This window comes from Equus przewalskii, chromosome 1 (assembly GCF_037783145.1).
Source record: "Equus przewalskii isolate Varuska chromosome 1, EquPr2, whole genome shotgun sequence".
NCBI lineage: Eukaryota > Metazoa > Chordata > Mammalia > Perissodactyla > Equidae > Equus > Equus przewalskii.
The window spans coordinates 173,389,113-173,401,890 of record NC_091831.1 but is presented as its reverse complement, the minus strand read 5'-3'; the positions used below and the strand labels follow the sequence as shown (position 1 = coordinate 173,401,890).

The window sequence follows — 12,778 nt, the reverse complement described above, 5'->3', positions numbered from 1 at the left end:
CTTGAACCAGCCCAAAGGGCCTGCACCGGGAGTTACTTTCCACAGTCAAGATTTGACTTGATATATGAGTATGTACACCGTCTGCTCCTAACCAGGAAAGGGAGCCAGCCAGAATGAGTGTGATTAAACAAGCTTAAAGGTGGGGTAGAAAATGGTAAAAAGGATATTTCTGTGTGAACCAAGTTAAGATTAGTGAAAAAAGATCTCAAACTGTAGGAATAAAACCATTTTTAAAGTTGCTCCATAAACTTGTTTTAAAATAGCAATTATTTCATAGCTACACTTTTGTGGTAAATTAATTTAAGTTCAGATTTTTGAAAAAAAGGAGTTAGGAATGCCGTACTAACGTGTTATCTTAGATAAATACTCCCACAGTTTGTTTTACTTCCTCCACCAGAAGTCTCATCCTATGGCCCCTGTTCCACCTGTTGGCAGTATATACAAATTTCAAATTCAGTTGTCAAAAGGCAAAAACCTCTTTAAATGGTGAAACTGCATGATCAAAATGATAAAGGGTCAGAAAGCAGTAAAAGACCCCACCAAAGTACTGTTTCATTTGCTTACATCCTTTCTAGAAATAGAAGCCACTTTAGTCATGGCCAAAAATGGTGCTCTGGGATGGTGAAGATGCATAGTACTTTGAAGTCAGAAAATGTATCGAAACTGTATAAGCAACCTTCTAGTTCTGATCTGAAGCATTTGTCAACTTAGGAAAACCTACCCCAAGTCTTCTAAAGACAAGCTAACAAAAAAGGTTTTAGATATTACATTTGTTGCAGGGGAAACAAGCACAAGCAGAGTGCAGAGAATTCAGGACTTGCACGGCATCCCCTCTAGGGCTGGTCTCTGTTCTACTCTGTCACTCACACTTACATAGAGTTATTCCCCCGTCTTTCAAGGGACAGTGTCACCCCACCAAAATACAATTAACCCTTTTTAAGAATCAGTAAATCTTTATAACAATAAAGAGAACAAAACATTTATGATTCTCATCACCAGCAAAGTCTTTACTTTTCAAAAGGGCTTGAGTTTAATAAAATGTTTTGTCATCTGAGGATATCTAAAAAGAAATAAAGCCCAGAGCTTTTTGGAAACTGTTTTGCACCACACTTGGGTTATAAGAAAATTATGTTCTGAACACTTAAATATGAACATTTCTGGAATTTCAGTTATTGTTATTTTAGGTACTCCACATTTTTAAATATGCTAGATACGATTACCTCCAAGTAAGGAGAAAAACTATTTCTGTATGTTGAACCCTCAGTAAGGGCTCATAACATACAAAAAACAGTTTGTCTATCTAGATTTATTACTCAATTCAATAGTTTAAAATATGAAAACAGTTACATTCCAACAATTCATTTCAACTTTTGAATGGGTGGTATTTGTTTGGAGCAGCAGTTTGCTCTTTGGTGCCAAATCCCTTCAGAAAAATAACTTGGTAGTTTTTTTCTTTTTTCTTTTCTTTTCTTTTCTTTTCTATGGTGAGGAAGATTGGCCCTGAGCTAAAAAATCTGTTGCCAATCATCCTCTTTTTGCTTGAGGAAGATTGTCGCTCAGCTGACATCTGTACCAATCTTCCTCTACTTTGTATGTGGGATGCCACCACAGCATGGATTGATGAGTGGTGTGTAGATCCGCACCCCAGATCTGAACCCACAAACTCCAGACTGCCAAAGCGTAGCATGTGAACTCAACTGCTGTGCCCCAGGCCAGCTCCAGGTAGATTTTATTTCTTCCCATTGAAAGATTTCATTTAGCCATCAAATTAACTTAGTCTCACTTCATGTCCTTAAATCAGCCCCACTTCTAAATTATAGTTTGAATCATTCACATATTTATATTATTAAATATCTATATATCGAAATATAAGGAGTTGTCCTTTAAGAATTCGGCATATTTTCAGTGCAGAATAAAATAATAACTCAAATGGGTGAAATTATAAAGTTAAGGTGAAAACCATGATGTATTTCTTAAACTAAAACAATTACTGATGAAACGAGACCTTGTAATAGTTTTTGGAGGCTTGGACAACTCATCATACACCATCGTAAGTTTACTGAGTTTCAATCCTTTCTTCTGTTTCAACTTCTTTTTCTTGGGATAAACAATGTAAGTAATGCCAGCTTTCCTAGATGCTTCAATGAGAGAGTGAGAGAGCTCTTTCACACTGCGCTTGGTCTGCAGGTTGTCTAAGATGGTATCTATATTTTCTTTCACAGAGGTGCGTTCTTCAGTCTCGCTGTGTGCAGTCATCTGACGCTCCAGCTCCCTTGCTTTCTGAAACATCACCTGCTTTATATTGCTCTGCATGTCATCCTTAATCTCTAACGGGGCTGTGGTCTCCTCCTTCCTCAGTTCAACTGCTGACTTTACTCTCTTATTAATGAGGATACAAAGAGGCAGAAAAAACACAAAATCAATTCAGTTGCTACATTTAAAATAATCTAGTTTTGATTACTATTAATGTAGTTTAGTCACTATTGAAAAATTTAAAATCACGTATCCCTGAAATTTTTCAAAAGTCAGCTTATAAACAATACTGGGTTAGTTAAAGCAAAGTACAATAATTTGATTGGTCATATGACATTTTGTTAGCTACATAAAAATAATAGTATAAAGTAGACATACATTAATTGTGATTTTATATATTCTTAATTAAAAGAGAATGCTTTTTACATATCCAAATAAAGTACAGGCTCTGCTTTTACTCTCAATGCAAAAAAAAAAATTGATAGAATGGGCAAAAATTATCAAAATGCCTTATCCTATAAAATCAATTTGTGAGTCTACTTTCAAAAGCTCTTTAACAACATTGAATTTATATATTATAGCATTCAAAGATTCTTTACAATAATTTTCAAATCAATATTTACAAGTTTAAGTAACAGAATTCCAGCCTAATATTTATTTTATCTAGTCATTAGAGAATCAACTTAATTTTAATAATGATATTAATAGAATGATACATTAGTAACTGTTAATAGTTTGCAATAATTATGCATTAGCACTTGAAACTCTAACAACACTCATTACTAATAAAAGAGAGACTAGTTCCAATCTTTTGATACAGCATTTCCTGACTACTGAGCCATTATCAATAAATTAACAGCATTGAATTTTGCTAATAAATAATCTGTTATAGAGATGTTTTTCTTTATAGCGACTTCAGGTCCAAATTCCAAACATAACAACTTCATACAAGCTAGTTATATACTTTAAGATTTACTAAAGTACAATAGACATATTGCCCCTTCGTGACTTACGGTCCTTTCCTCTATCTCAAGAAACTATATGTAACTCAATATGTAATTAGAATAGAGAATAGAGAGATACATAGACTACATACTATATGTATGTGTGTATGTCAAGAAATATAAACACATATTATATGTCAAAAAAACATGTGCCTGAAAGAAAGTAGAACATAAGACACTCATTCCCCACTTGCTGACTAGATATGGATTACGCAGAGAGGCTATATGCAGCTCTGTGGAATACTTGGGAAGGAATCGTTGACAAAATCTACAACTCTAAAGCAGGGCTGCCAGAATGAGTTTGGGTTTTTTCCCAGCTTTATTGAGATATTATTGACACATAACATACGTCAGTTTGAGATGTACAATGTGATGATATGACACACGTATGTATTGTGAAATGACTACCACAGTAAGGTTAGTTAACACCTCCATCCTCTCACATAATTACCATTGTTCCTGTGTGGTGATGACATTTATGATCTACTCTCTTAACAACTTTCAAGTATATTTTACAGTATTGCCAATTATAGTCACCATGCTGTACATTAGATCCCCATAATTTACCTCATAACAGGAAGTTTGTACCCTTTGACTAACATCTCCCCATTCCTCCCCTCCCCCACCAGCCCTAGCAACCACTATTCTATACTCTATGTTTCTATAAGTTCAGCTTTTCTAGATTCCTCATATAAGTGAGAACAGACAGTGTTTATCTTTCTCTGTCACTTAGCATAATGCCGCAAGTTCCATCCATCTTGTCACAAAAGGCAAGACTTCCTTCTTTTTTACAGTTACTAGAAGAAAAGAAAACTACAGGCCAATATCCCTGATGAATATAGATGCAAAAATTCTCAAGACAATACTAGCAAACTGAATTCAACAGCACATTAAAAGGAGCATCCGACATGATCATGGGGGTTTATCCCTTGGATGCATGGATGGTTCAACATACACAAATCAATAAATCTGATATATCACATTAATAGAATGAAAGATAAAGATGATATGATTACCTCAATAGATGCAGAAAAAGCATCTGACAAAATTCAATATCCTTTCATGATAAAAACTCAATAGATTTGGTATAGAAGGAATGTACCTCAACATAATAAAGGTCATGTAACAATTACGTTGAAAGGTTGAAACTATCCTCCTAAGATCAAGAATAAGACAAGAGTGTTTATTCTTCCACTTTTATTCAATATAATGCTGGAAGTCCTAGCCAAAGCAATTAGAAAACAAAAAGGAAGAACAGCATTCAAATCAGAAAGGAAGAAGTAAAACTGTCTCTGTTTACAGAAGATACGATCTTATAAAGAGAAAACTCTAAAGATTATACCAAAAAACTATTAGAGCTAATCAATGAATTCAGTAAAATTTTATGGTACATAAATCAACATACAAAAATCACTTGTTTCTTTACGCTAACAATGAAGTATCTGAAAAAGAAATAAAAAGTAATCCCATTTACAATAGCATCAAAAAAAGTAAAATACTTAGGAATAAATTTAATCAAGAAGGTGAAGTATTTGTACACTGAAAATTACATTGATGAAAGAAATTGAAGACACAAATAAATAGAAAGATATCTCATATTCATGAGTCAGAAGAATTAATATTTTAAAATGTGCATTCTACCCAAAGACATCTATAGATTCGATACAATCCCTATCAAAATTCCAATGGTATTTTTCACAGAAACAGAAAAAACAATCCTAAAATTTGTATGGAACCATGAAAGACCCCAAATAGTCAAAGCAATCCTGAGAAAGAAAAACAAAGGTGGAGGCATCACGATTCCTGATTTCAAGCTTTATTTTGAAGCTATAATAATCAAAACAGCATGGTACTGGCATAAAAACAGACACATAGACCAACAAAACTGAATCAAGAGCACAGAAATTATCCCATGCATACATGGTCAACTAATATTCCACAAGGGACCCAAGAATACTCAATGCAGAAAGGATAGTTTCTTCAATAAATTGTGCTGGGAAAAACTGAATATTCACATGCAAAAGAAGGAAATTGAGCCCCTATCTTACACTACTCACAAAACTAACTTGAAATGGATTAAATGAAAGGCCTGAAACTGTAAAACTACTAGAAGAAAACATAGAGAAAACCTCCTTGATATTTGTTTTGGTGATGAACTTCTGGCTATGACACAAACAGTGCAAGCAACAAAAGCAAAAACAGACAAGTGGGACTACATCAAACTAAAAAGCTCTGCACAGCAAAATAAACAGTCAGTGAAACGAAAAGGCAACCTATGGAATGGCAGAAAACATTTGCAAACCATCTATTTGATAAAGGGTTAGTATTCAAAATATATAAGGAACTCTTACAACTCAATAGCAAAAAAAACAAACAAACAAACAATATGATTTAAAAATGGGCAGAGGACCTGAATAGAGATTTTTCCAAAGAAGAAATACAAATGGCCAACAGATTCATGAAAAATATTCAACATCACTAATCATCAGGAAAATGCAAATCAAAACCACAATGAGGTATCACCTCACATCTGTTAGAATGGCTATCACCAAAAAGACAAGAGACATCACATGTTGGCAACACTGTGGAGAAAAGGGAACCCTTGTGCATTGTTGATGGGTATGTAAATTGGTGCAGCCATTATGGAAAACAGTATGGAGGATCCTCAAAAAAGTAAAAAATGAAAAATAGAACTACTATATGATCAATCAATCTTACATCTGAGTATATATACAGAGGAAATGAAATAAGGATCTCAAAGAGATATCTGCACCCCTATGTTCATTGCAGCATTATTCACAATAGCCAAGATATGGAAACCACTTAAGTGCCCATCAATGGATGAATGGATAAAGAAAATGTGATATATATTATATATAGATGCAAAAATTCTCAAGACAATACTAGCAAACTGAATTCAACAGCACATTAAAAGGAGCATCCGACATGATCATGGGGGTTTATCCCTTGGATGTAAGGATGGTTCAACATACACAAATCAATAAATCACACAATGTTACATACACACACACAATGTTACATATATAAGTTATATATATGCACAATGTTATATATGTTATGTGTACACAATGTTATATATATGTTATATATGTATGTTATATATATACATACATACACAATGTTATACACACACACACACATATAACAATGGAATATTATTCAGCCACAAAAAAGAAGGAAATCCTGCCATTTGTGACAACATGGATGGGCTTTGAGAACATTATTCTAAGTGAAATAAATAATTCAGACAGAGAAAGACAGATTGGTGGTTGCTAGAGGTGGGGGGTGGGGGATGGGTGAAATTGGTGATGGTGGTCAAAAGACACAAGCTTCCAGTTATAAAATAAATAAGTCCTGGGGATGTAATGTGCAGCATGATGACTATAACTAAAATAGTTTATTGTATATTTGAAAGTTGCTAAAAGAATAGATCTTAGAAGTTCTCATCACAAGACACAAAATGTGTAACTATTTGTGGTGATGGATGTTAACTAGACTTATTGTGGTGATCATTTCACAATCTATACAAATATCGAATTATTATGTTGTACACCTGAAGCTAATATAATGTTATATGTCGATTATATGTCAATAAAAAAGATCTTAAGGATAGTGTCAATGTACAGGGATACAAAACAGAGGAATCAAAAAGTCGATAAGAAAGGAGAATGTCAGAAATGAAATAGGAAGTAGGCTAAAGTTAAGCTGGTTAAAAGCAAGTTAGAAGCAAGTAATATGGAGAATCAAGGAAGTTGTAATATTTCAGAGGGAAAAATAAAAGCTGGGAGCTAGAAGATAAGAACCAGCCCTTCAAGAAGGCCTATGGATTCTTGGTGCAGAGGAAAGTCCTTGCATTTGCTAGGAGGAGGTGCGGGTTTAGGTTCCAGCTCTGCCATTTATCACTTTCTGACCTTTGCTTTTTCATGTATAAAACAAGGATAATAAGATTGTGAAGCTCAAGACCAAACTGGAATAGTGTCCATGAAAATGCTTTAGAACTGCTAGCCCGATGCAAATGCAGGTCAATATCATAAGCGACTTCCTTTAAAACATACCAGGTAAAGTCAAATGATGAATAGGAGACACCTTCAAGAGCAACTGGAAATCTTAAATTGGCACCACAACCACAACTTTACAGGGTCTACCAAATACCCACTCCAACCCAAACTTTCAATCAACTCTGGATGAATCAACTGACTGCGTGATTTCAGGAAAGCCAACAAAAAAACACAGGTGGTGCTTGTTACCAGAAATATGAACATTTCTTTTGAATAACAAAAACTGAAAATTTATCCTACCTTTAATTGTGGAGATCGTGTGTCGAAACACTTTTGGATATTTTCAAATGATGCAGATTTTGTTAGGGAAAAAAACTGAAATAATCAAATGATAAGTATACATTGACTATAGATACTATTTGATAAACTAAAATATCACATGACAGTTGGCTAATGATAACTGTTTAGGTAAATTACTGAAATGCAGAAATACTAATTAAAGTACAGGTTCTTACTCATTTCACTGACTTGACAGAGAGGAACAGAACTTAAAATCCATCAATTAATTTAGAAAAGTGTATAATAATCGAAACGTTTTTTTCAAAATTTGGAAACTTATAGCTTCTAAAGCTTAAATTTTTAACTTTTTTTTTTGGAAGATTTGCCCTGAGCTAACATCTGTTGCCAATATTCCTCTCTTTTTCTTTTTTTCTCCCCAAAGCCTCCCAGTACATAGTTGCATATCTTAGTTGTGGGTCCTTCTGGTTGTGCTATGTGGGACGCTGCCTCAGCACAGCCTGATGAGCAGTGACATATCCACATCCAGGATCCGAACCAGTGAAACCCTGGGCCGCAGAAGCGGGATGCATGAACTTAACCACTCAGCCACGGGGCCGGCCCTGAAACTCTTATTTTTAAAAATGCAGCTTGATATAACAAACACTTACCAAAGCTTTCCGGTTGGTGCAAGTGGCACAGGTGTGTGTGAACGTGCCATAGATATGCTGAGCCATTACTCTCCTAGCCCTGGGGCTGCACCAGTGGGAGCAGCTCCTCTCCCCTGAATAGTCACCTCTAATCATGAGCCACCTCAACTTTTTCAATGGGACCACACCAATATTATCATATCACTTATTATGAGAGCTATTAAATTAAAAGAGTTGGGAGGTACTACTATCTACTAGATAGAGTAGAAAGTACAAAAAAAAAATGACATGTTCTATGTCCTCCACCAGTATAATGGTGGAAACAGACATAAAGAAATAACTGTAATCCAAAGCAGCTGTGATGACGACTAAAGGCGACGTGAATCAGGCATAAAGGGAGCACGGAGAGGGAGAGGGCAGCTCTGAATGGGAAGGAAGCTGGACAGACAGGCTTGACAAGGCAGCATCAGGACTGGCTGAGAAGGGGTTGAGAACACCCCAGGCCGACGGAAGAGCCTAAGCAAGACCAGGGAAGTGTCCAAGTGCAGGGGATTTTAGCCCCCAGGACTCTGGTGCAGGCAAAGAACAGGGTATGTGGAGGTTGCATGGAAGCAGAGGTATAATGGGAGGTAAGATAGAAAATACAGTTGAGGCCAGGTTATGAGGCTTAGTTAAGCTCTCTGACTTTATTTGGTAGGTGGAGTTCATTTTGTTGAGCCATGAGTGCCATCATTCTCATGTTTTAAGAATACAGCAGGAGGTGGTAAGGAGGATGGATTGGAAGAAGCAGGTACTAAAAATGGGACTATCTGGGGCCGGCCCTGTGGCTGAGTGGTTAAGTTCGTGCGCTCGGCTTCAGTGGCCCAGGGTTTCCCCTGCTCAGATCCTAGATGTGGACATGGCACTGCTCGTCAGGCCATGCTGAGGTGGCGTCCCACATAGCACAACCAGAGGCACTCACAACTAGAATATACAACTAGGTACTGAGGGGCTTTGGGGAGAAGGAAAAAAAGAAGAAGAAGATTGACAACTGTTGTTAGCTCAGGTGTCAATCTTTAAAAAAAAAAAAGGGACTATCTGACAGGTAGGTGTAAATAGTGCTAATACAATAGTCTGGAAAGTGCGAATGGCATTCCAAAGTAGAAAGTGCCACTCGTTGGTTCAGTTATTTTTACAGGATGCTCACTGCTCTAGCTGCTATGGATAAAACGGTTGAACCAGAAGGACATGACCCCAGGCTGGTAAGGAATAAAAAGATGAAACTTACATAAGGACAAACATTTAGTACGTGCTACAAGAAAAATAGAAAAGAGTGATCTAGATGAAATAGAAACATTATCCTCTCCAAAAAAGAAAAAGGTTTCACCTCACTGTATGGGGTACAAAAGAGGGGGCATGGACACATATTTAATCTAATTAACTGACTAGAACAGGGATTCAATTGTCCCAAAGCACTGAGACTCTACTGTCTGGCACTCAGCATCCCAAGACATCAAGGGAAGTAGAGGGCTGAAGGCACTAAGGGGAGAAAAATAAACTGTTGCTTGTTTGTCTCCCATAAAGTTCAGGGCCTTTAGTAAAGCACTTATATGAATTTCATACCTTTCTTCTTGTCTCAATCACTATCTCTTTTCTCTCTGATTGTGTTTATTGTTTAAGCAGCTTATTTGGATACACTGCAGTGATAATAAAGTCATGAGCATGAGATAATCACCATTTAGAGAATTCTGTTTTACGCTGCTTCATGGCCATAAACAATTTCCCTATTTGGTCAAAAGATTCATTAGCATGTTCCTTTGATCATTTAAGACCTAAGCAAGAAGTGATAAATGAGTGCAAAACCAGAAATTTTAGAAATTTCAGGAAAACTCACAGTAGATATCCTGCTATTGATTAGTAAATAACATCTTCTGAACGTCATAAAGACAAAATATTTGAAAAAAAGGATGTGTCCTCAGCAAAGACACCAGGGAGCATCTTGAGGTACTTCCCGGAATGAGGAAGCACCAAGAAATTATTTCCAGAATTACTAGAAACAGTATTTGAGCTGTAGGCAGATAAAGCAACCAACCCATAATTCAGAATAAAAATTATACATACCCTGGAACTTTTGCTATACTGATCTAAAATAATCACATTTTCCTTGTTTTCAGATGAAAATTTCTCAGTTAAAATTCTGCTTGCTTGAACACTCTGCGATAAAAAGATAACGGTTTTAAATTGTATAGTGGAATACTTTAAAAATTCTATTATCACTGTGGCTTCATAGTACAATATTATTACCAAAAGAGAAATGTATGGAAAGGTAGAACTGCAGAAAACCAGAGATGCATCAAAGTCCAGCTACAACCTTAGTATTTGGCTAACACCCACAATTTGCCTTCAGAGTTGGCCTTTAGCCAAATGGATGCTTCCACATTATTTCTGGCATCCCGAATCTTAGGAGCAGTCAACGATCTGTGATCTCATAGGTTAGCATTGAATCTATTTAGCATATAAACATCAGGATTACAAATAAGGCATATCGTTTGGATTTATTATCAATACATGACTATTCACTACCAATTATAGGTAAGCATTCTAAATGTTAATTGGAATGTAAATCTCCTTAAGTGATTTATAATTCAAACTGTATCAGTCAATTAAGTTATATGTGTATATTTATTGTTGTAAGGGTAAACTGCTGCAATGATTAGGATTATTATTAAATGTGCTACTTCTCTATCTTGTAATCAGTGATTTGGGTATGTGGAAACAACTAGAAGATCTAAGTTTGACAGCCTGGTGGATTCATGATGTATTCAGTCATACCACTGCTTCGTTTGCTGAAATTTTCAGTTCTCAAGCAACTAATAGTTCAAATTCAAAAAATATTTATTCAATAGGAAATCAGATTCTAAAAGTATCATGTAATTATCACTGAGAATGGAACAGATACAGAGAAGCCTATGGGTAATTTAGGAATCACCAACACTGAATTTTTGTTCTTCCTCTTCTGTTGTAGTTTTATAAAGTAGCTACAGCACAATGTAAGGTAAGAGATTTACTGCTCATAGCAGAAAGACACTTGGTCACTTTCACCATTATTCTTCAGACAAACTATGTGATACACAAGAGATTTTGGAACTATTTTTTCATATGCCTACACAAAACATTCAAATATGATGGAATAGCAGCTGTTAAAAATTTAAAAGAAAGCTTTTAACAACAACAAGGATAAAAACCTTAATACTGTATTTTACAGATATCAAAACAGGAGAACTTACTAACAATCAATGGTTGTTTTTTAAAAAAAGAACATGATTCATATGTTGGAACCTGCCAAGATCTTGCCCAAACTAATGTGCCTTGAAAGGGCAAGTATCGCTTACACGATATCTAAAGTAAAAATCCTCCTTCTCTTCTCCAGGGATTTTGCTGAAACTGGTATGCGTGCAATAAAAGCTGCAATGCAGATGGAACTGGAAACAGTTTTGCTACTTTAAAAGTCAATTAAATTAAAACTTCTGCTTCTAATTATGGCAGGCTAAGTAATTCTGCTGAGGACAACTAAGAAAACCACATGTGATATGAAAAACATAATCTTCAAAGCATCAAAGAGCTAACAAGACGATGAAGAGATATTGGGCCAAAATCTAAGAAAAGGCAAGAACCTGGAAAGGTAAGCCCAGTATTCAAAGATGCTTTTGTTCTCAAGATGTTTGCCAAAGCAGCTGCAAAACTGAGCTGCAGATTGGCAACTTCTTGGAGCAAGGGTGATAGAATTTGAAGCCCAGAATCTACCTGAGTTGTGTACCCTGATTTATTTATTTACATACATAATATTGTATATGTACAAAATACAAGTATCCAAGTCTACAGGATGCTACACACTCAGGGCTGCAGCCTCAGATTAAGAGTGAACAGAAGTAAATCAACCTTTGGGTAAACTTTCAGCCTTAGATTAAGGCTGCCTCTGAGTGGTAAAGAAACCAGGTTCAGACAAAAAAATTTCTCTGGAGAAAGGAACTGTCATTCTAGGTCTCAAATGTTTGATAATAATAATGTTTTCCTAATAATGTTTTAAATATAATGATAAACATTTAAAGACAGACAGGTACGCAAAGAAATAAAACACCAGAATGTAATAGATTAGGGAGAAAAAAATAGAAATTCTAAAAAGAAAAATACAAAAGCAAATTTAAAAATACAGTGAGCAAGTTTAACAGTGTATTAGACACAACTGAAGAAAGAATTTCTGAACCTGAACTACAAGAAGAATCGAAAGAAATTGTCCTGAATCCAGTTTCAAGAGAAAAAAGAAACACATGTGATTAAAGTCCCAGAAAACAAAAGAGAGAATGGACAGAGGTAAAATTTGAAGAGATAATGACTAAAAATTTTCTATAGCTGATGAAAGACATTATACCACAGATGCAAAATTCCCAGTGATTCCAAAGCATGATCAATTAAAAGCAACCTGCAAAGAGACACACAGTGAAACTGTAGCAAAGAAAGAGAAAAATTTCAAAGTAGCCAGCTTGAAGGGAAGCAGAGAATTAACTAACTTCAAAGGATTCACACTTAAGACACACTT

At 35.5% G+C, this 12,778-nt stretch overlaps 1 protein-coding gene across 1 annotated transcript in view; it reads right to left on the bottom strand.

The window, feature by feature from the left end:
* TTC6 (tetratricopeptide repeat domain 6) overlaps positions 1 to 12,778 on the bottom strand; it is a 189,720-nt gene that overhangs the window by 72,359 nt on the left and 104,583 nt on the right. The window contains exons 9-11 of the mRNA XM_070629311.1: positions 10,303 to 10,395; positions 7,577 to 7,651; positions 2,006 to 2,379 (exon numbers count right to left, since the gene is read on the bottom strand). Coding sequence (XP_070485412.1) covers positions 2,006 to 2,379; positions 7,577 to 7,651; positions 10,303 to 10,395 — 542 coding nt within the window. The remainder of the gene's footprint in view (positions 1 to 2,005; positions 2,380 to 7,576; positions 7,652 to 10,302; positions 10,396 to 12,778) is intronic.